Source organism: Hoplias malabaricus, chromosome 8 (assembly GCF_029633855.1).
Source record: "Hoplias malabaricus isolate fHopMal1 chromosome 8, fHopMal1.hap1, whole genome shotgun sequence".
Classification (NCBI taxonomy): Eukaryota; Metazoa; Chordata; class Actinopteri; order Characiformes; family Erythrinidae; genus Hoplias; species Hoplias malabaricus.
The window spans coordinates 31300367-31324343 of NC_089807.1; the positions used below are offsets into that span (position 1 = coordinate 31300367).

General features: G+C 38.2%; 2 protein-coding genes across 3 annotated transcripts in view; one reads left to right on the forward strand and one right to left on the reverse strand.

Annotated features, from left to right (window-relative positions):
* dnph1 (2'-deoxynucleoside 5'-phosphate N-hydrolase 1) overlaps window positions 1-23977 on the forward strand; it is a 56722-nt gene that overhangs the window by 3765 nt on the left and 28980 nt on the right. The window contains exon 5 of one of the 2 annotated variants that reach the window (XM_066679808.1): window positions 22403-22466. The exons of the other annotated variant lie outside the window; for it this stretch is intronic. Within the exon in view, the coding sequence (XP_066535905.1) occupies window positions 22403-22425 (23 nt within the window). The 3' untranslated portion in view covers window positions 22426-22466. Of the gene's footprint in view, window positions 1-22402; window positions 22467-23977 lie in introns of those variants that run through there. 2 annotated transcript variants of the gene reach the window in all.
* dlk2 (delta-like 2 homolog (Drosophila)) lies at window positions 17-22853 on the reverse strand. Its single transcript, XM_066679805.1, has 6 exons — window positions 22744-22853; window positions 18693-18781; window positions 8470-8545; window positions 5108-5238; window positions 4869-5013; window positions 17-4020 (listed from the first exon to the last, which is right to left on the reverse strand). The coding sequence occupies exons 2-6, from the start codon at window positions 18766-18768 to the stop codon at window positions 3201-3203; spliced, it is 1248 nt and encodes a 415-aa protein (XP_066535902.1). The 5' UTR covers window positions 18769-18781; window positions 22744-22853; the 3' UTR covers window positions 17-3200.

The window sequence follows — 23977 nt, forward strand, 5'->3', positions numbered from 1 at the left end:
TTGATGAATAGCATTTGATAAACTTAAGTTATAAAGGCAGTTAATCTCAGGAGAGATCACAGTTTTAACAAGCAATTTGAAAGCACTCTCCGTAGAGGCATCAAAAACACAAGACATAAGGCTGCAACTAAATATCATTTTTATAATTGAAATCGCAGCCGAATTGGCACTTGCCAACTGACCCACTCCTTCCTTTTGTAGAGGAGTTTTCTTTACAGAGCAAAAATGTGAACAGGTTACATGTTCTGGGCAAAGGCTGGCTCTCTTTCTTAAAACTATGTTGACTGATATAGAGAAGAGACCCTTAGGCAGTAAATAAAATACAAAAGTTGGACTAATCAGGGCACATCCACTTGTAGCCACTTTTAGTGTCTGGTGTAGTCCTCAGTTGAGAAAGAAGCATTAGGAGCACAGAGGGTGACAGTTAGCCCTGGTCTGCTGCTCCCTCATGGCGTGGAAGTAAATGTGTGTGTATAAATACAGATTATGTAAAATGGAATAAACAAAATAACAATTAATTGATGATAGATAATTACCAACTATTTTTTTTATAATAAATCTTTAATGTTAGTTGTCTGTTAGTTGTTACAGTCCTGCTTAGGCATTCTTTAGGTTTTTACAATACATGATTCTGAAGTGCTTAAATAGTATGCTACAGTATATTAAGCAAAGATAGAAAGGAAGACGACTTGGCAACATGTTTTACTTTCAGAGGACACACAAACCAGTTTTATTTTGTACGCTTATGTGTAGCTTATATAATTTACCGAGTGTATATATATATTACTTCAAAATTAAATTATAAATTGAATATGAGGCAGGATATCCTCAGGGACAGTGCAGTGTGTGTGTGTGTGTGTGTGCGCGTGCCATACTGTCATGCTCTGTGAGTGACTGATACTAGTAGTTCTATCAGCAGCTAATGTGGACTCCAGTTTCAGTTTATTCCTGGGCTCCGTGCTCACTTCCTGTGTGGGATATTTAGTGTCAGGGTGGGACGAGACCCCAGTTCATTCCTAGCAAGTAATGATTAGGCAGATTCTGAGGCAAGAAGGAACAGTAATAGGGACAAACCACATACACAGGAAGGGTAGGCTTTCTGCTTTTGGTAATCATTTGATTTTGGGTGGCTTTGCATTCCTGCTAAAGTAAAAGAAATAAAAAATATTCCAAAGTAACTGCTTTAGTCATATTCTTACATAAACTTTAACTGTGTGACTGTAATTGCATGGCTGATACAGAATCCCTGTTGTTTTCCTGCCAGAACTTGTCTGATGTCAGTCAGTCTTTTGATACTTTGAGATAAATGCCCAATTTGCTTGTGATCTGAATCTCTTTAAGGAAACTGTTGAATGTAAATGAAGCCTACTGCTGCTTTGAGGTTGCCCTCTTCTTTGTCACATTGCTGAGACACTACATTCAAGCTCATTTTAAGTTTCTATTTAAATGTGTAAGTCATGTCCCTCTGTCAGTCTCTTACCACAGAGGAATATGAGAACAAAGACAATTATATTATGACTATAAAAGACTTGCTTGCATTGTGTTTTTTTGTAATGAAAAGTAACCAATTATCTTGCATTTTTATTTCTTTATTTTCTGATGTACAACGGCCCCAAAAAGTATTTGAAAATAGCACTTAAAAATATATTGCCTTTGTTACACAAACGACCTTAAACCTGTTTTTCATTCATTAATTTTTTTATGTCATCCCTTGTATAAATCTTTTAAACCTAAATAAATGGGCCTACTGAAATTTAGTTGGAAAATAATGTTGCGTTAACTTCCAATACAAATTAAGAATATTGTTTACTCTTTCTGTACATTTACCTTTTGGATGAAGTTGTATTCTGGCAGTGACATGAATGATGTTCATTGTGCTATGAAACAAAAATGGCATTTATTTTATTCACAAACCTCAAGACTGTAATTCTCTTTTTGGCTAAATATGCTTTCAAAATGTGGCTCTTGTATTAGTTCTTTACTCTATGAGCAGTCTCTTTACAGATTTACACACAGCAGACTCCTCTGGTTTTACACTTCAAAGATCATGATCCCTCCAATAAACACAAGCTTATGACACTATTCTGAGAAAAACTGCAGCAGTCTTGGACTTTTCAACCAAGGGCACTTTATAGCACTTAATAATGCAGTCTGGTTGGAATTGTTCTCCAGTGTCACTCCACACAAATAGTTTTTGTTAAACAGTTTGTATAATACTAACCCATCATTAACGTTTCCATATACTTTTGGGGCCACTGTATTGCTTTCATTTTGAAACAAGAAAATTAAATTATTCCTCAGTTTACATTTGTAAAACACTCAAGTCTGTATCAAAAATACATATAGCAATATACACATTATACCAATAAATTACAGAAATAAATTAGATTTACATTTAAATACTGTTAATCACTGCATCAGTGGACATTTTCACAAGCTTTCCTGTGCTTTTATCTTAAGAGAGTACTGAATAAAAGTTGCCACATTAACAGTGACACTGAAAATACATCTTACGTTATTTGTACAAAAACCACATTTGCATTTGTACATTTATAAATCATCCCAATATTTCATCATAATTTTTTCCAAAAGAGAATATTCTATATTTTGGACAAAATAAAAAGGTTGTCTGTATAATTCTTCACAATCACTTTGTGTCAAATACAGTTATTAAAAATTAAATTAATTAACAGCTTGACATTAATATCTTTGTTAATACTAAGGTTGTACAAGTTTTTTGTATAAATGGTACAACATTTTGATTAATTGTAGTCCTGGGTCCATTTGGATAAACCTGTCATAAAAAGGTACCCAGAGTCCTTATGCTTCCATACACTTGTTGTGTGCTCCACTCATTGCAACTCTGAGTCAATGATGGTCACTCAAGTGCTATTCCCTTGTTTCTGAGGAGAGCTTCTTATTTGTAGTCACTCAAGGATTGCTTGTAATCTGAAAAGTTGACCAGTACCCTCCAATCTTCTCCTTCACTTGGTGATTGACTGCCTACAGAGCAGGCCATTTTGGTCAGGAACAGAATCATGTCCCACTTTTTTGTCACATATACTATATGCTTGTATATGGTACGAATGATAGTTTTCTTCTTGATCCTGATCTTGACCTTAATCTTGATCTTCATCTTCAGTAAGAGAAATCAAGCAGCCTTTGTCTTATTTCCTAGCACTCACGTGGAAGGACTGGCTTCATATGACCTCTGTGTTTAGTCTTTTCTTCTCCAGCTCAGGAGGAGGAGCTGGGGCATGGAGGAAGCTGATCTTGCAGTCCTGCTGAGTGGAAACCAGGTGGTGCTGCTGCGTGCAGCATTGCTGGAATGACTGTTGTTGTGAGGCTGCTGTTCTGCACTGGCTACAGGCACAGAAGGCCTGACAGTGTCCTCGCAGCACCAGCCCAGCTGTAAGTGCCACAACAGCCAGAGTCAGACCCCCCAGTACCAGCACGGTTATGAGCTGCTCTTCAGAGAGTCCTGACACTGCATTCTGGGTCACCACTTCCTTCACAGAGATCTTCAACAAACGGTCCTCTCCCCCACTGCTTGTAATCCCCTTTGAGCGGTTTCCTAATGTGGGAGTATCCGGCTTATTCGAGGTAAACCCATTCAGTGCAGCACCTCCCTCTCCCAAGCCAAAGTCCCTATGCGGAGCTTGCGTTTGGGGCACCTTGACCCTCAGCGGAACTTCACAAGTTCGTCCAGTGTAACCGTGGGGACACTGGCAGTGGAAGGCATTAACACGATCTATGCAACGGCCTCCGTTAAGGCAGGGCTGACTGATGCAGTCGTCCAGGTTGACAGTGCAGAAACGACCCGTGAAACCAGCGGGACACAAGCACCAAAAGCGGTTCACTCCATCCTGACAGGTGGCACCGTTGGCACAGGGACGCATCAGACAGTCGTCCATGTTGGTTTCACAGCGAGATCCCGTGAAACCCACCAGACATCGGCAGGAGAGCTCTCGTGCATAGCCACCCAAATCCTCACAGAGACCTCCATTCTTACAAGGGGACCTGAGATACATCAAAACAAGTACCGAACAGGCCCATTTAATCACAGAAGAGGAAGTCTGATTGCATTTGTAAAACAAGACAAGCACAAATGAGCTTTTATCTCTTTAGCAAATCAACATGATGTTATTCATTTGCGTTTAGTAACTACTCATGAATCACATGCCATTCTAATATTAAATATGTTCCTCCAGTAGTTTGCAACACCTCATCCTCCCTGTGACTGTGGTTTCCCTGGAAACCACTCAGTTCATCAGTTTTGGTCCACTTGGGGAGAACAGTAGGGGCCAGGCTGCAGTCTGTTAGTATTAGCGAGCTCTTACGGGGCCAGTAATGAGCCCATTGAATTACATGATTGCTCTCCAGAGGCTGCAGAATTGACCAGGCTGTTGCACTGCTTGTGCCAGTGAGCATGCTCATATCTATTGCTGGGTTGTTGCAGCAATAGAGCAGGAATGAAGAAAAGGCATTTAAGGAAACACACAGGCTCTTGAATTATCATAAATAATTATATATCTGAAGATTTTTGGGAATCTAATTCAAAACAGATTTGTGCAAACTCAACCTACCTTTCTATTTTCTACAGTCATTTTATTATTACAACATCCAGAGAGCAGTAACATTAAATAATCAGTAAATAATTTAATGATTGTGCAGTATTTGAAGCCCTAGCCGAAAGTGTGCAGACTTCTTGAATTTGCATCATTTTGTGAATGCAAATTCCTGGAGGGATTAGAAATAAGCGCTGGCCACTTCGACAGATAATGGTCCATATCTAACTAAATAATGAACGGACAGATTTGTTAAGGTAATGAGTATGGATGATTTCCAAAAAAAGTAATAACACTCACTTGGTTTTATGGCACGGCCCTGTCTTTAACTCACAGTTCTTCCCATGAAAGCCTTCAGGACACAGGCAGTTGTACTCTCCCGATTCCGTTAAAAAACAGGTTCCATTATTCTGACATGGTCGCTCTCTTTCGCACACATGGACATCTGGATGTGTAAAGAATAAAGAGGAATAAAGTGCATTAAGTCTAAGTATAGTTTGAAGCTTGAAAATCCATATAGTGTAACATTAATCTAATACCTTTGTCGCAGAAACGGCCTGTCCAGCCATCCTCACAGGTGCACTGCCAGGGCTGGTGGCATGAGCCATGGACACAGCCTGGCATCCGCACGCAGTCAGCACAGAAAGGCCCTCCCCATCCCGGCTCACATCTGCCAAACAATGTCAAACTCAGCTTGTTGGTATTTATTGTGGATTATATGTACATCACAATATTTGAACACATTTTCATAATTGTGTATATCCTGATGATCACTTTTTCTGTTGCTTTATAAAATTTAGGAGTCAAATAGAGCTATTAGTGTCTTATTAAATGGTACGAGTACAATCAATTACAATGACTGTTTCACACATTGCACTGAACTAAATCGATTTTTTTGTAATTAAAGTCGGTGTATTGGCTACTACAGGCCATATCTATAAAATGATACAAAAGTGTGTTGTTGTGTATTGTGATATAATGTGGCCATCTGTTGGCTACCATAGAAGCTGTGAAAATATTGTTCTCCCTCATGCATTGGGAGATATCCAGTGATGTTAAATTGGCAGCAGTTTGGAAAGAAGCTAGTTGTCACTGTCTGACCCAAAACTCTCATCTCAAAACCACTAATGTAAAGTAATGTAATAGAATAGATTGATAATTAGTGAATCTTTACATTTTATATTCATTCATTCATCAAATGCTATTTTAAAATTATGTGGAAAAAACAACAACAAATGTTTTCTTCTTACTATGACAGCTACCCCCCCCCCCACCCCATTGTGTCATTGTGGATGTACAAGTGGGTGGGATTTGCAATAATTACAATTGAGTTAAAACTGTGTAAAATAAAAAGTAAGAAAAAGGTCATCAATTTGGTGGTAATGAGGCAACCAGTAATGGCAGGACTAAGAGCAGCTAATTTCTCCACTTGAGCTTAATGACTGCAGTCGGCGCCTACTGACCAAATATCCTTCTCGTGTGGATTACAACTCCAACCTCATATTGTACCCCAACCTCATTATAGGCTTATAAACAGTAACTGCTTGAGTTCTTTGCAGTCTAAATGCTCTCTACAGTTTTGCATGTTGCAATGTCAGTGCTGTTATCCAATGGCATGTTTTGCTCTGCATCTCACTACAGTATAATTAGTTGGTTTGATAGTGTTCCCTTTAATCTGATCCTTTACTACTGAAGGGAAATTTACAGCCCAAATAATCCTCATATGGTTGTATTTGTTTATTACATTGGTAATAATTTCCTCATTTCATATGCTGAACTTTTTCCTTATATTATCTCATTAGACTCTGAATATACCTGCACTCATGGTCTCTCGTGGATTTCTTTTCTTTTTCAGAGGGAATAAACTTATTTAAGCCAAATATTTTGTTATAAATCTAGGAGAAAATGGAAATTATGGCAGGCGTATGCAATTTTAACGCAGTTAGTTTTGATCCAGCAATGTGATTGGCTGAGAGACATTCCAGGAGTGCCAATATTGCCCAATAATGTCGCTCTGACAGAAGCTCTTCTGGTATTACTCCACAAAGTACAAGTAACCTAGCAAAGATGGCAGAACTTACAGAACAGTGGACCATTTATCCAATTTCTGATTTGGAATAAACAAAAATTGCAATGTAATAAATAAAACGACCTTGACCATGACCTTTTTTTGACTATCCAGTTATCTCTGGCTCTCACGCTACTGCTGATTTAGTCTGAGAGCAGCTCTGAAAAATGCAGCTTTGGCAGCTAAAGTTTGTTGAAAATGGCAAAAAGGAATGTGTAACCGAATAGAAATATTTTAACCTCGCAGAAGGTTGATTTTTATTTTTATTTTTATTTTACTTTTATTTATTTATTTATTTATTTATTTTATTTTTTTGGGCCAAACCGTTTACCAGGCCAGCCAAAAGAGGCATTTACGCTGACTGACTGACTGACACCTAAGGTTGAAATGCGCATGCATGAGTAGGAACTGTTAATTCAGCTGTATTTCACAGAGAGAACTTAATATGGTGCCACTACAGCATCTGTTGTTAGTTCAGCCATATTTTACGTACCAGTTCAGTAATCAAATGCCCTCTTTTCCCCAGACAAGTACTCTTTTTGGGACCTAAAAAATGCATCTGGCAGGGATTTCTAAATCACCAAAAATGTACAGGATTTTGCTGTCTGCAGGCTTTCCCCCGTCCAATTTCTTGCCATAAGCCCTAAATCCTTCATTAAAATGTTCACTTTGATGAAGTTGTAGAAAGGTTAGCAGAAGGCGTGAGGGTTGAAGTGTTCAAGGGGTCAAAGAATTGAGAGCTGAATTGGGACACACACTCGTTGCTTCAGCGCTGTAGGTCCACCATCCACCGTGGTGAGGAGCTCAGTGTTTTACTGGAGCCTCGAACACAAATGTGTTGAACGTTGTTGAGGTAATATTTATCATAGTCTCTTCTTTATGTTTGGAGAATGTTTCTGTGACACAGCCTTTTGTTTTCTACTATATATTTAACAAACAAAGTTATCTTGTCTGTCCCTATAACGACACGAATACACGGACACATCTCACCGCTACTGACTTTCTAAAGAGTAAATTACACCTGCACAGCTTTTTGTTCAACTTTACACAAAAGCGGACAGAATCTCGGGATTATTAAAGCCAGAACATCAGAGCGAGGTTTTACTCAAAATAAACGAGGCACAGTTTTATCACTCAGACCCTTATAGAAATGTAAGTCAGTAGCTACATAAATATCAAATTCCCAGCGATGCCCTGTTCCTTTATCAAGTATAGATTACTTGGTTGTTAAAATGTTAAGGTGCTTGGTTTTAGAAATGTTAAATGTTAAAATGTTTTCTTGTTGCTTTCTGGTAAACGAGTTGCTTTAATGTCTTCTCAACACTCCTTCAGTTTTGTAGCTTTGTATGAACAGAAAATAACAGGCCTTACCATGATCATACACACACTGTCAGCAACTGAAGTTTTTTTTTTTTTTTATAGTTTATTATTTGTTATTATTGTAAACAAAGACATTGATATGAAGCACCAAAGGTTCTCCAGATCTTCCAAAGACAAGGGTATGTATTTTGGGTTTTCCTGTTTCTGAAATACCAGAAAAACACCTCTGTGACAATGGCTATATTGCTAATGGTGGTCCGGCAAAACTAGGATTGCCTGGTTTCTCTTTGCTCTTGTTTTGGTCCTCTTTTTCTTAAAACCTAAAAATAAACATTGATAACAAACTGTGGTATAATTGCAATAATCCAATCGAGGTTCATGGAGCTGAATGAATCACCACAATTCAATGATTAGGAGGTGTGTCCCAATACTTTTGTGCGTATACTGTATCTTATGAGTTGTTCATGAAACTGTTAATGGCACTGAATACGGCTTGGCTTGTTGTCCACTGACCTGCATTCGCCATCTTCAGCACACTTCCCATGGCCAAGTTCACATGAGCAGTTCACAGCAGGAGTTGGAAATGTTTCTGTGGAAGAACACAACATGATGCTTTCAGATTTGTTTGCTATACAGTCACTAAAGGAAATGTCTTTACACAAGCCAACGTTGAGTGAAACTTTTCACATATTTTATACTTGTATTCACATTTGCATTCATGTTTAGACATAGGACATTTATGTGTAAATATGACAAAATCTCTCTAATTAATCAGGATTTAATTTATGATGTTATTGTATACATTGCTTTCATCAGCGGTATTTTGCAGTGCTGGATTACTTTGTTATCCAGTACACAGTTAACAAATGTCCCTCAGCCCTTCTTACTGGACAATCTTAATTTTGGGCATGAGTTATCTGGCTAACCTGAGAAATTGTGCTTTGTGCAATATCTCTGTTTTATGGGTAAGAGTTGTTATTTTTTGACACACTATTTATTTTAATATCTCCGAAAAAATGATCTATAAGTTTAACAATTGAGCAGTCCTCCCGATGTGCCGTAGTCTAGTAATTGTGTTGGTGATGTAGTCCACACATTCCAGTGTGATGAACTCTGACCCCTCAAAATATGTGACCAGCAGCACTCGTGTGCATGGTGTTCCTTTTCAACAGCTTGTGTGGCACATTGCATAGTGTCTGCAGTCAGCCAACAGCTGGTCATGAGGCTCCACACAGACAGCTGTGGTCAGGTGGTTAATTTGTTTTGACAAGCTACCATTGAGAGATACTTTGGAAGAGCCCTTGGCAGACCAACTCATTAGCTTCCAATTGCTTTTGGCATCAGTGTTTATTGTAACTGTGTGTGTAAAGGTAACGTATCCCACACAATTATATAACCACACCTCTGTCCTCAACTTGGAATACATGAAATCTGCACCCAGTATTCCTTCTGAAAAAAAGGGTGTTAATAGGGAATTTGTCATCTTTTTGCTGCTGAACTTTCCATTACTTATCTGGCAAGAATTTAGATTTAGATTTTGGTACATTTCTATGAGGATTTGATTACATTCTGCCACACAAGACCATTAGTGAGGTTAATTATTTGTGTGTGTTGATTAGTTCCAGATTATAAATACCACTCAAGTTAATCCCAGAGGTACTGGATCGTGCTGTATCATTTTAAAGTATGCAGTTCCACTGCTCCAGTTCTAAGAGCCTTTATGCTTGTCTATCTGAGGCTTGGCATAAAGTGACAAATCATGCATCTAGGTGATTCATTCTTTTTGCTGTGTCTTTGTGTTTGTTATAAAGCAGTTAGTGTGCAACTGTACACCTGTATCTGCAATGAGTGCACATTCAGTAATTAGATGGGTTGTATGAATATATTTGAACATATCTGGCCTCATTCATGAAACGTGAGCAGAACGAAGTACAGTTTTTAGTGTCTCTAATTTAAATGGCTCATGTTGCGCTGCTGTTGGATTTAACACACAGCTCTGCACAGCACTTTTCTTTGGAGACGATACAGGTTTATGGTTTATTAGCGAAAAGTGATGACTAGCAGTTTAGTTATCTATAGAGATGCATTCTGTTGTGGCACATTTTATAGCCAGCTTTGAGCAGTCCCGACAGATCCTGTGCTGTTCCCGAATCTGTTCAGGCACTGTCTGTGCTTGGCTCCTTGAAAACTGGAGCGTTTTGCCCACGTCATGTCACTGTGCGCGGTTGTGCACCTCTGATAACTTGCTTCATTAATAACGAACACATTCAAAGGAGCTCTTCTAACTCTGGAAAGAATCCACAGGCATTTACCACTCTATGAGAGACTATAGAGACATTCAAATGGCCCAAAATCATAAAAGAAGCTTGTGTAATAAACCTCTTAAGATTCCATGCAGCTTTCCTTAGCAGAACCGGGCAGGACAAACTGCAGTGAACTTGAAATACTGTGCAAATGTCTTAGGCCCCTAAAATTATCACCATTTAAAGCAAATGTATCTTCTAAATAACTTAGAAATAACTTATTTGTGAGCGAGTGTGAAGAACAAAGTTTGTTTCCAGATGCTCTCCTTGATCATATGGATTTGTTAAATCAACAACAAACTTGATTTAATATAATTAAATATTTAAAAAATAAAAAAATAAACCATGAAAAATAGGTATTGGATAAAAACCTGAAATAATACTGGACTGTAATGAGGAGAAATGTGGAAAGGGTTAAACCAATACATTCAAGCAAATTATCACACTTACTGGATTAATGTGATTTGTATCTAATTCTAATATTAGTTTTTTTTTTTTTAAGCAAATAAACTCTGCTCAGATAAATTCTTAAATCTGATTTTCTCAGGTGCTAAAAACGTTTGCACAGTACTGTGTAACTCAGCCTTTAGGCAGCGTAATCCGTCTAATGCCTCACTGTAAGTTCCCCTAACAAGTATAGATTGAACGAAAATAAAAGGTGCCGATTTTATTGCACTTCAATAAAATGTCAATATCTCCTCAGAACAATTGCGATTCCACTTTGAGTGCATCTTTTATATGGCAGTCATTTGAAATTCATGGGCGGAGATTATGGTAATGGTATGTTAAATATAAAGAAACGTGCATGCCCTCCCAATTTGCGAACATTTGGTATTCACTAACATACACACGTTCTGCTAAAAATAATCTGGTGTTTATGCGGTGTTCATGAATCTGCCAGAATGTTTTCAGAAATGTCCATTTCCTTGTAAATTCCGTGCAGTTTGCTTGTGTTTTTATGAAGGTTTCATGAATGAGGCCCATTGTTTGTGTGTATAAGTATTTAGCAGATTGTGGACAAACAAAACATGGAGATTTGTCCTAAGTAAACTCCTTTGGAAAAGTTTGACTCAGAAAAGATGATGGCTCCAACATTTTCTTAACAATGGTTCTGTTACCGTTCGATAGGAATGGAAAATGTATATACTTCAGCCAGAGGCCAATATGAAATATATTTTTCATCAGATAATAAACGCTTGTGTTTAATTACATACCCAGTCATACAGAATATGTTCTGAGCATGTGTGCATTTAGTAAGAGGTGTGTTTACACAATATTTATTCATCGTTTTGTTTTAGAATAGCTTTAAAAGATTAAGATATGTAATAATAAAAAATAGTTAATGCACAGAAGTGTTTTCCTAGGCCTGCTGTAATATTACAGAAATTAAAAATGCAAGCACACTGATTGAAAATTTTGATAAATTGCAATGTTGCTCATTTCACTTTTTTTTCCTTCTTTCCCTCATTTCATTTGAATTCCCCACTCCGCACAGTTTCATTGCACCTTTTAGTGCAATGAAACTGTTCAACATTAAAAGCACAAATTGTGTAAGTCATAGTTTATTGACTTATACCACTTTCATAAATTAGGAAATTCAGGATTTGAAATTCAGACCCTGTCTGAACTTCTTGTAATTGTGGTAATGTTTACAGGAAATGATATGCCATGCATGCATGTATGATGTCTGCATATGATTCTGCATATAATCACTTCACCTGTCATCTACAGTTGGAATTATTTCATTTAGATTGGCTAAAAATAAAAAAATCAATCACAGGCATTGAATTTTGACTTGCAAATGGTTAGTCGTCTTGCATGTCATTATCCACCTGCTAGGTAAAAGCAATGAATTAAGAGCAATTTCATATTTGGTATTTCATCTAATAATAAATTCTGAAAATGGAAATTTTACAGTTTTAAGCTTGCTCATAGTAGGAAGACATTCAGCCATAGTTCCCTGCAACTTAACTGTAATTACAACTCAGAGTGGTTTTCCCAGTTGGAAGCTCATAATTACAGTTCACCCAAAGACTAGTCCACTTGAGTGGCGCATTAAAAGGCATCCGTTATTCTGAATTTTATTCTGCACAGGCAGAAATCAGTTTGAAAGCCTTAAAGGAACACTATGTAAGATTTCTACCTTAACATTACAGCTTTAAACGACTGTATTGTTCCACTGAGCTGTAATAGGGAGAAAAGAGCCTCTGTGGCAGATACACCAGTTCCTCTTCTGGTTTACTGCACTAAGCAACTAATGAATCATGGGGCCGAGGACTCTCACGAGAAATGGGTAACGTTTAATGGAACATAGCTCATAGGTGGATGGTTGCCTAGCTACAAGAAGAATCTAGCTCGGTATACCTGGTACGGACATTATATGGCAGAGAGTTTGAAGAGAAAAAGAGAGAATGTGCAGCCGTACTGAGTAAATACTGGACTGAATTTACACAGTAGAGTGAGCTGAAACAGACATGAGGACACAAGTTGGTGCAGTAAGTTTTTGTTGCCCTTTTTTCATGTGTTGCGTTGCTAGTTAGTGATAATTTTGTTGACGAAAGTGTTATAATGTTTTTGAGAGTTAATGAGCAGTGTTTGCAGCTGCTAACTATACCCGGATTAGCTCACTTTTTCAAGTTAGACATCGATTTTGGTAATAAGTGCTTTTCCCCAGTTGCTATGTGAATTAAATGACTGAAGTTACACTTTGTGTCGGTGGAACCCAAGCTTTGCTGAGGTGAGTGTTATAGTCCTTTTTGAGAGTTACTGATGAAAGAGGGCGAGTGCTAGCGCCTGCTTACTTTAGCTGGATTAGCTCGGTTTTTAGCATATTAGTTTTAATAACATGGTCCAGTGTGTATTATGAGTGATATATGGGTTTTATCATGCAGTCAACATTATTTTATTTGATTACACACATTCCCTCTGCTCCAAATCAGCTGGAGCCCCAGAGCCGTTCGCTACATTTGTAAACATCCCTCATTGAGTGAGTGAGAAAGAGAGAGAGTGAGAGCTGTTCTTGTTTGAGTGAGTGAGGGAGAGAGGTGTGTGTGAGATTTGATTTCACTACAGTCCTGTAAACGTGAATTACATTCAGCAGCAGGTAGGGGGAGCTCAGGAGACAAAAGCCTATTCTTTCATTGTATTCCTTTAAGACATAGCAGTGGGCTATGTAAGATAATGCATTAGTACCTGTCCAGTTTTTTTCACTCTTAATGCCAGTTTCACAGGCTCAAAGCAGAGATGTACAAAAATTTTAAGTAATGAAAAAATATTCTCAATTTACATTACAGTTATTGTATTACTAGGTCTAATAAAAAATCCATTTAACACTTTCTAGATGAGTTGGACTAGTCACTTTGATCTCAAAAATATTTTTATATTTGAATACCATCAAATCCTCCCTTGTCAGAAAGGTATAAGCTGATGCTACAGAAGAGGGGCCAAGCTACCAGTTAATACCCCCCTTTTCACAACAAATGTTGGAGGATCAGGTGTCCACACACTTTTAGCTACATATTGTCCAACCCTGAGTGAACCAAACATTTCTGATTAATTTTTAGAAAGAAAATTAAATCTAGATCTAAAAATATATATTATCTGGGGAATATTTTTCCTAAATGTATATCTCTTCCAAAAATATGGTTTGCTTTGTTTTCCTTGTAGTTATGGAAAATGCAAGTAGTCTATTTGTGATCTGGATTTGTATTATAAGAAATGAATCACATTTCCAGTGAATGACGTTTGGTGGGTTTGCTGTTTTATGTCTTTTACAAACATCCTATGTCAGTGGGTGTGGGGTGCATGTTGAGTCTATTTGAGCATTGTGTGTGTGTGTGTGTGTGTGTGTGTGTGTGTGTGTGTGTGTGTGGTTGGACACGAGGGGAGCGTGTGCTGTGGTAGCACAGGAATGTGCTCATGCTACCACCTGTACAAGCTTTGTCTCAACACTGCTGGAATTCGCCATCATTCAAAATCCAACCCCCAGAGTGTTTTCCAAAACCCTTCCCCACCGGTGTTCAGAGAGTTGTTGCATAATGTTTCGTATAAGTGTAAGACATTTTACCTTTTCCTGAATAGTCATATTTAAGGCAGCAACTTTTTTATCATCACTGTCCTAACCAAAACCATTTAAATACAAAACAGCAACATTGCAAGTAAAACCACAACTGTTTATAATTTTTAATGAAATATAAATGCAAGAGATTTTAATTTTAACATTTTCTGTTGGCCCATCTATTGTACATTTTCAGAGTGTGTAATAGATTAAGATTCATAGTTTTATTTGGGCACTGTATGTTTATATATATATATATATATATATATATATATATATTCTGTGTTTGCAGTGATTATACTGATTGTCTAAAAATATTATGGATTTGCGTGTACTCCTGTTTACAGTAGGTAGAAGAAGTATTTGCCTTGTGAATCAGCCCATCACAGGTATTACATAATTGCTTGTTTGCACATTTTTAGCTGACTTTTTTAATGTGGCTGCCAATGTTTTGCTTAAGGAAAAATAATCTGACTTGCTATTGACTGATGGGAAGCAAGATAGCAAATCTAAACAGGCTAATTTGCCTAATCTGATCTTTTTTAGCCTTTTATATTTCATACAGCCTTTTCACACATGAAAGGTAATTCAGAAATATTCCGGTGTTTACCCAGAAGAGCTGTATGTGTGAATGCGACAACTCGCAACATTCGTCCCAGACCTTCCCTGGACATTATCCTCCTCGAGCCCTAGTAAATGTTCCAGATAAAGTCAGAGTCAGTGCATGTGAGAATGGCGTGGGAAAAATTCCGGAGTTTCTCTTGCACGTTCTGTACACGAATAAAGCACGCGTTTCATCTTTCACTGCGAGTGCGCCCCTGAGAAAATCTCCTGCTGTGAGCTGCTGTGACCTGATACTCCAGAGTTCCTCTAGAAATTCTCTGGAATTTATGTGTGAAAAGGGCAATAGTTGCATTGAATGAATAAACGATATGTACAATTTTTAATCGCAATTCATTGTTATTTTCAACTACATTTTTATGATCATGTCAGGTCATGTTTTTGTAATGTGTTGGTCTCTTTGTTTTCTGCATGGGTGAAACACCATCTCATTTCTAACCGAGTTCTTGGATATCATGGCTATTTCTGTATGAATATCGGAATTGGTATGAGACATAATGCCATTCCATTGGTGTGTAAGCTCCCACTCATTCAGTACGACTGGTATGGGAGGCATTTTCCATTTAAACAGGCTCTCAGTAAAACCTGTATTCGTGGGAGCGTAGTGAACCTTGAACAATGCATGCCTGGCTTTCCTGCACCTTCGCTGCAACAGCTGAAAAGTACTAACTGTTATCTGAGAGTGTTGGAGCAATCCAGAGCAACAATAGGAAGAGTAATCTCCTGAATACAGACAGCTGGGAAAGCCGTGGATTAGTTGTAAATGGAGGTACGATAACAGAACTAAACAGCATGTGCTCAGGATGGCTACTTTTTTATGACTTAATGGTCATCGGAAGATTGTGAGTGTTTTGATATTTAAAATGCTTATCTCAGAGTTTCTGAAAGCCAGGAAATATTGGCATTTGACCTGTAAAGGGTCTGCAGAACTGATAAATTAATATGTGGACACAGTGTCCAATGTCCAAACCTAACATCCACTAACCTTGTGGTGTCCCCATGGACTTGGATGAGAAAAGTTTTTGTGTGATGTCTTAGCCTTAGTTTTTACAATAACAATTAAAAACAGAGAAACTTTAAATAATATTGGTTTAAGCTGATTGCAGCTTTAAAGAAAGTAAATACATTGCTGTTTGCGTCCATGTCAAATTATTTTATCTTCATGTAGTTATATTTACAGCTGTCATGTGATAACTGGCTGAAATCAATTCAAATGCCTTTGAATATGTCAGTAAGAAAATTGCATGTTCTACACACAATTGCATTGTATTTCTAATGGAATGGGCTTTAAATGAAGCTATAAATTGCAGGACTCCCTAGTGAACATTCATTGCACTTTTGCAGTGCTTTGCAGCAGATCAAGTAAGATAACTTGATCTATGGGACCAATTTCTAAGACTGAATTTTGGAAATGTGAAAAAAAAGTAATCCCAGTAGGTTTGTTTGAACTCAGGCTTGTGATGTCTTTGATGTGAAGCAGTGTATTTCACCTCTAGGCTCTATAAATGCCATAGATGTGAGAAATAGCCCCCTGGAGCAAACATTAGTGAGTGTGTATGTTAGTGAGTATATGAGTTTACATAACACTTCCATGAAGTGTTTCACATCTAAAAAGCTGATAATTTTGAAAAGCATCCAAACAACGGATGTCATATGAACATTGTTTTTTGGGCTAAATCTGGACAGTCCTTCATGGCCTTTATTTTAATGTTGAAATTAGGGCTGTTTGGTCTGTCTAATTAGGTCCAAATTGAATTGCCGCCTTGCACCCAATGATTCCAGGTAGGCTCTGGACCCACCGTGACCCTGAACTGGATAAGAGCTTACAGATAATGAATGAATGTTTAGATGGGAGATGGCTGGCCAATTTGTCTTTTACTTTTTTCCATTATATGTACTACTGAAATATCATTGGCAATGATTCCGTACCATGTCAGTGTTGAATTAAGCATAACATTCTAGTCTCAATTGCAAAATCTCATAACGTTGTTTGACAGATGAGGCAATGATAAAGCTTTTTTCCCCTCAATGACCCAGTACTGGACACAAGCATGTGTGCCTTTCATTCCAGCAGGACTCCTCACAAGCCAGAGAAGTCAAGGAAGGGATACCATCCTGGCCCAGTCCCACAATGGGACTCAGAACACGTGGCCTTATACAGATAGTGCTACTATAGCCAACTGGAACAACAAACTGCCAGAAGACACAGAAGGGTACTAAGTTTTACTTCTGTTACCTATTTCTAGAGGTTGTGCCTTTGCTGTAGGACTGGGAATATTTAAACCTACAAAATTTGATCAGTGGTAAATTAATTTTGTTTCGTCAGTTGTCATTAATGGTTGTTCAGGTGTTCAGATTAACATTTATGGCATTAGGCACATGGTCTGATCCAGAGCAGCTTGTATTTTTTCAAATCAAGTTAAAGATGTAGATGCTTATGCAGATGTTAGGAGTCTTACCCAAGGATTTACTGGTATAGCAGGGTTTTTCTGCCTAAACTATGAATCAAATCCCATACTCTTCTGTGCAAGGCAGCAGTGTTACCCATTTCCCTACACTAACCTATACATACTGTCCCATGTAGTGAGCGTTTGGACATCTTTTATACTGATAAAAAAAAAATAGGTGCTGTCTCTGCCTGTATTTCACTCTTCATTTCCTCTCTCTCTTGCTGGGTCCTAAGGGATGCAGTCTTACTCGCTCACCTCTGGGGGACTGCACTCAGCAGATCCAGTCAGGCTTCATGTTCAAGCCACAGAGAGCTAAATTTACTCTAGCCATGAAATCCAACCCTAGATCTCCTGCACCCCTGTGGCTGTGGCCAGGACCCTGGTGCCAGTGAAACATGCAGGTTTGGTTTCCTTCATCTTGATCCCCGGAGAGGCAGTTTGCTTGCTACTGATCCACATGCTGCAGAGTCTATGAGAGTAGCCTGTCTATGTAAGCTTCAGGAGCAGGCCAGGAAGGAGCTGGAAACTGAACCTTGGGCCTGAGGGAGTTGTCAGCAGATCCCAATGAAATTAAGGCTCATTCAATTCTAGCATCTGCTCAGCTGTTTGGGTCCCTACAAAAACATTTAGCCAGGAACAGGTCTTATCTCCTGGCTCGGACTTTGCACACTAGCTTTAGCCCAGGAGATGCAAGAAGGTGCCGAGATTATCCAAAAGCTGTCAGAGCTTTTCAAAGGCAGTTTGCTAGGGACGTCTTAGCTTGACCCTTGCACCCTGATGCACATGCCTCCAGTCATAATGTATTATGTCTTGTCCAGTCATCCTAATGACCAAGGCACAGATTAATAACATTCTCTTCCCAGACTGGAATTTCACAGCTGAATTCTCATGAGATGTATCCACCATGAGGGTATACCCTCCACCCCACAGACACCCCTCCCAGTGTCAGATACTGGATCACATTCTACTGCTCATGAAAGCTGTACATCAGAGCTGTCAAAGTAGAGTTTTCATTAACAGACTGAGGCAATTAATACTTTAAGCAAGCACATCGTTGGATTTTATTTGAGATGTTTGTGATAAAGAAATGGATACCATTTGGATTGTGACTTGGGAATGCAACCCAATCCCAATGTTGTGGTTTTGTCACAATAACATATTTCATTTCATCCATTTTACAAGGTGCATATTTTATATCTCAGTATTAGTATACATTTGGAGCACACATCATTAGTTGATGTGTTTTCCTAGTCAGGTGCTTAGTAGATGTGTTTTTATTGTCACATGATAACTGAAGATATTTACCTTGGCCTGCACAGTTTGGGATGAGGACAGCACAGCTAGCCCAGAGAAGTAAAGTCACAGTCACCTTCTGCACCATGGTGCGAGGCAATCTGAAATGCAACAAGAAAACATCAAATTATTATAAAGAACATAGCATATAAGCCCCTTTCACTGCTCCAGAAACTTGGATATCAGATATCAGTCAGGGCGGTGCCTATATTTGTTACAGCATTAACTAATTTAATCAATAGCTTGTCCACTTTCCACACAACACTGATAGTGGTATGCTTGGGCCTAGCAGTCCCTACAAAATTAGTCACTGGCCTACTCAAAAGGCCTAATCAAAATGAACATAAATGCCTTCACATAATGGAGAGAAATATTTTCATGTTATCCATTTTTTTCTTTGTGAAAAATGAGTTTAGAGTCATTTCAGTTTTTCTCCAATGTGTGGTCCACACACAGCAGGTTCCTCATAGTGATGCATATGTTTCTAATTTTTAGCCACTGTCTGCTGGAGTGAAGTTCATCCTGCCATTTTTGTGGTGTCCCTTCAAATCACAAGGCTGGGGATGATGTATGATGACTTCAGCTCATAATATCCATCTTCCTGGATTAATCTTACCCCTACAGAAACGTTCTACCAAAACAAGAAACTGAAAATCAGCACAGTCAAAGCCTGTGGCACCATCTTTTGGAACTGTCAGTAACACAACAACCACCTCTGGAGGAAAGTGACGACAGCCAATTATGTTACATAAGCTAATAGACACCTGCATTGGTTGGTATTGTGCACAGTGATGGCTGAGAGCAAGGGCCATATTCTCCACCCAGAAAGAGCAAGTTTGATGTGCTCCCTTGGGTTTATGGCTACTAAATCAATGACTGTGACATGTCTAGGGGTCCAGGTCATACTGTTTTTATATCTAATGAAATGTTTAATAGTTACACAACTAAATTACATATCTATATTTGCTAATACAGGCAAGTGAAAAAACAACCGGGGAAAGAATGTTCCATAGATATCAAATGCAAACAACATAAAAATCAGTACACTTAACTGTACTTGTCATCTGGGCAAGTTGAAACAGTAGTTTTGTTTTTCTTATATGTTCTTGTGGGAGTTGTGTGATAAATGAGTCAACACAATTTCTCCCAGTTCCTGGTTATAATAATTATAATGCATCTCCACCCGTAAGCCATGATACAAGAAATGTCAGGAGCTCATTCCGACTGATTCCTCAATACCCAGAAGATCAAACAGAGGCAGAAACCTGACCATGGAACAGCTAACAGACTGTCTCTCAATAATTTAAACAAGTGTTTGAATCTTTAATGGTGGACATTTACAACAAGACCACGCAACTCCTTCCTCACCTTGTTTCTCTTTTGACATGACTACAGCATTGTGCTGCTTGCTTTATTTTTTATACATGTTTTGATGCCATCCAAGTCACAGCTTATTAATAAACTCATAAACAGAGGACAGGAGTAGGTATGTTTTAAAAGATTAGCCCCCTTATATACAAGCTGCCGTTGTATATTAGAGTCAGTTTTCAATTTCTGATTTGCATTTTGGTTTGAGGCTTTTTTTTTCTGTTGTTATCCTAATGCTGCTGATGAGACTTTGGTCAGTGAGCTCCTCCTGGTCTCTTGCAGTGTGTCCAAAACCTGTACGCTGTTTAATTTCTACAACTGGAGGCCTTTTCCTCGTAACTGTACATAGCTGGTGTCTATTGTCCTTGATGCTGGAGATGCCATGTCAATTATCAGATAGACTTTCTGCTCTCTCTCCCATACAGACACCTGCTAGTGAAAATAAACAAGCTATATATATCTGTTCTCATCTTCTTCACAGCTCAGTCACTCAGCTATTGATTATCTTAGGTGCTATACTTAGCCTTGTGTAATTAGCCTGTGCTCGTTTGTAGGGTGATGAAAATGAAGTGAGAGTAACCATTTTGGAATTAGTCACTTTCTTCATTCTTTAAAGGCGCAGACAGCTCAGCTGATGCCAGAACACCCTTTAATCTCAGCGTGGCACTAAAAGTAATGCCACAAAAAAAACTACTTCCGGTTTCCCAGCAACTATTTTCAATGGCTACTTCTTTAAAGAATGATTAAATAGGAAAAGAGAGTGTGGAGAACTTTATGAAAGTTTAAAGGAAAAAAATGAACATTTAATTGGAATAAACTGCTGTAAAACATTGCAATCTTTTTTTAAAAAAAGCTGAAGAAAGAGTCCATAGCCTGACTCCCTAGAACTACATTTATTTCCCCAATGAACCATTATGTAGATGTTTTTTCAGAGGCATATGTCTGTAAATGATTTGTGTGAATGTGAAGAACCTTGTTAATGTTTATACATTCAGTACCACCAAAAGAGTTCTCTTACACTAATCAAAATATAGGTGGCCATTAATGTTTCTTTGTGTGATGCCATAGAAAAGCCACTACTGTTTTACCTAAAGATCCTGTCATTAGATGGTCTTTAGAGAAACGTGTAAATGTGGAGATGCATGAATATAAAGATCATTTTAATGGAAAAATAAACTTAACATATACATATAACGTAATGGCAGTACTTAAAGAACCTTTTGTGGAGTGTATGTAGAGGCTCTTTAAAATAAAATACATTTGCACTTTCTTTTACTGAAAGATAATGAAGGCAAGTTGCTCTTCTGTGACATTTCTTTAAAAACCTCTTAGCATTTTTATTTTTCTGATTATAGGACTAAATCTAGATACACGCTAATGTGCACACAAACCTGCTCTCTACTGGCAGCTTTGTAATGCGTGAATAATTTCCACCTATTGTATTTCTGACGTTGTGTCACAAGTTCAGTGATTCTGTTAATAGCACCTGTTCTATCAGTTTTAACCACTCTAACAGTGGTTTAGGGATTGTATGTGACAGAACACACACACACCCCAAAGTCAAATTCTCAAAAGTTAACACCAATAGCCAGAGTCAGGATGTCACTGTGAAACAGCCGAGGTGTGAGTAGAAGTGGCTGTCGGGATATTCTTGGCGAGGTGTTTTTTCCTATTTTCGCAACTGTCTGACAGCAATCAGCCATTTTTCTCCACAGACAGCCTCCATCTCTGCATTCCTCTGGGAAATAAAAACCTTTGGCTGTATACGGATGGCTTGGAACATGTATTCTCATCAGCATTGCTTGGTTCTATGTTCCTGACTCTACTAACATGCTTCACGCCAGAAAATTCTGTTTGGCATTGTTTAAGCGTTTGTTCTGATCAGTTCTGAGGGTGTTAATTAAGTGTCAAACCTGTTGGGTCCATGGTTTTAGAGAAAATAATTTTCTCCCTATGGTTTACTGCATTAGAATGTTTTAGAAAATAGAAACTGGCAATTATATTATTTGAACATGGACAAATATTTCTCCTTTTACATTGATATATAAATATATGTATTTTAGTGACATTTAAAATTGGAGTGGTCTAGTAGGCAAAATTTCCAAAATATAAAATATATATATATATATATATATATATATATATATATATATATATATATATATATATATATATATATATATATATATATATATATATACACACCTAATATTTGAAATTAGTGATACACCAAAACTTGCAATGACCGTTTTTTTTTACTTTTAACTAAATATCAACACGAGTGAAACAAAGTACCTTATAAATTATGCATTATTTCCCATAACTTTACAAAGTTTTCCTTTGTTTTTTTGCAGTTTGCCCAGGAATGGAGAAATGAAAACTACTGCAGCACTTTAGTGTGACACATACTTTTAAAATATTTTTTAAATGAATTAAACTGACATACTGACATTTGTAATATGTTTCTGCGGCCCTGAATAATGATTACGGTAGTACACCACTAACCAGTGCTAGTGGCAAATAATTATGTCGGATATGTCTAAATCTACAGCGTATAGAACTACAGAGTATAGAACTCATAGGACACTCTATGTTCTTGTTGTTTACCTTGACTTAGGTTATGTCAGCACATCACACATATAAAATGCAGAAGCTGCTAGTCAAGAAAATGGAAGCTCAGTAGATAAACACTCACTGTAACAACAGATGTTGCACACCTGTGCTGAGAGGTCTTGACCAGTAGAATGCAGAAATCCTCAGGTGTTGAAGTGCCCCACACTCACTCACTCTCTCCTTCTCACTCTCTCCCTCACACACACACACACACACACACATGTATATTAACTATACAGTGAGTGACTCTCGGAGTAAACACACTCACACATACACACAGTAGACTGACACAGTGGCTCAGGAGCAGTGGTGGAGAAGCAGGGTTTGTTGATAGAAATGCTTGTTGGAAAAAATCAGGCAGAATAAAAACAGGCAAGGATCCACCTCCCCACTCAACAGCACAACCTGCCCAAGGACCAGCTTTTAAAGAGACAGGCTCTCTTCTACACCTCATTTAGCAGCATTCACATCTCCATTTCCTCACCCTAACACACTACACCTACGTGGGTTCTTCAGTGGAAGGCAGTGGTAATATCCAGAATATGTAGAATATAGTCAACACAAGGAACCATTTAAAAGCATGTCTTTTCTGTGTGTAATTCTAATCATGCTGTAGTAGTCTTCACAAAGTTCTGATGGTCAACTAATAACATACAGTATATACAAGCCTAATTCCAAAAAGTTGTGAATGTAGGTAAAGTAATAAAAACTGAGTTCCTTTATACTGCTGTTTTATTAAATGTTGTGCTCTCTGGTGTGGACCAGAGGAGGATGGGTTCCTCTTATCTGCCTTGGTTGCTCTCAAGGTTTCTTCCTGTTGTGCTGAGGGAGTTTTTCTTTACCAATGTCATCTTTATCATGCTCATAGGAGGCATGCACCTGGACCTCTGTAAAGCTGCTTTGTGGTGACTTTCTGTTGTGAAAAGCACTGTATAAATAAAATTTGACCGATTGACAATTTTGTACATCCATTTGACCTGTATTTGAACAAAATCAGTACCTGTATATTCATTCATTGTCTGCAACAGCTTATCCGGTTTAGGGCTGCAGCAGGTCTGGAGCCCACCCGGAATCATTGGGCGCAAGGCAGGAACACACCCTGGAGGGGGAGCCAATTTTTCACGGGGCAACAAACACACACATTCACTCACACACTCACACCTATGGACACTTTTGAGTCGCCAAACCACCTACCAATGTGTGTTTTTGGATCGTGGGAGGAAACCCATGTGGACACAGGGAGAACACACCAAACTCCTCACAGACAGTCACCAGGAGCGGGACTCAAACACAACCTCCAGGTCCCTGGAGCTGTG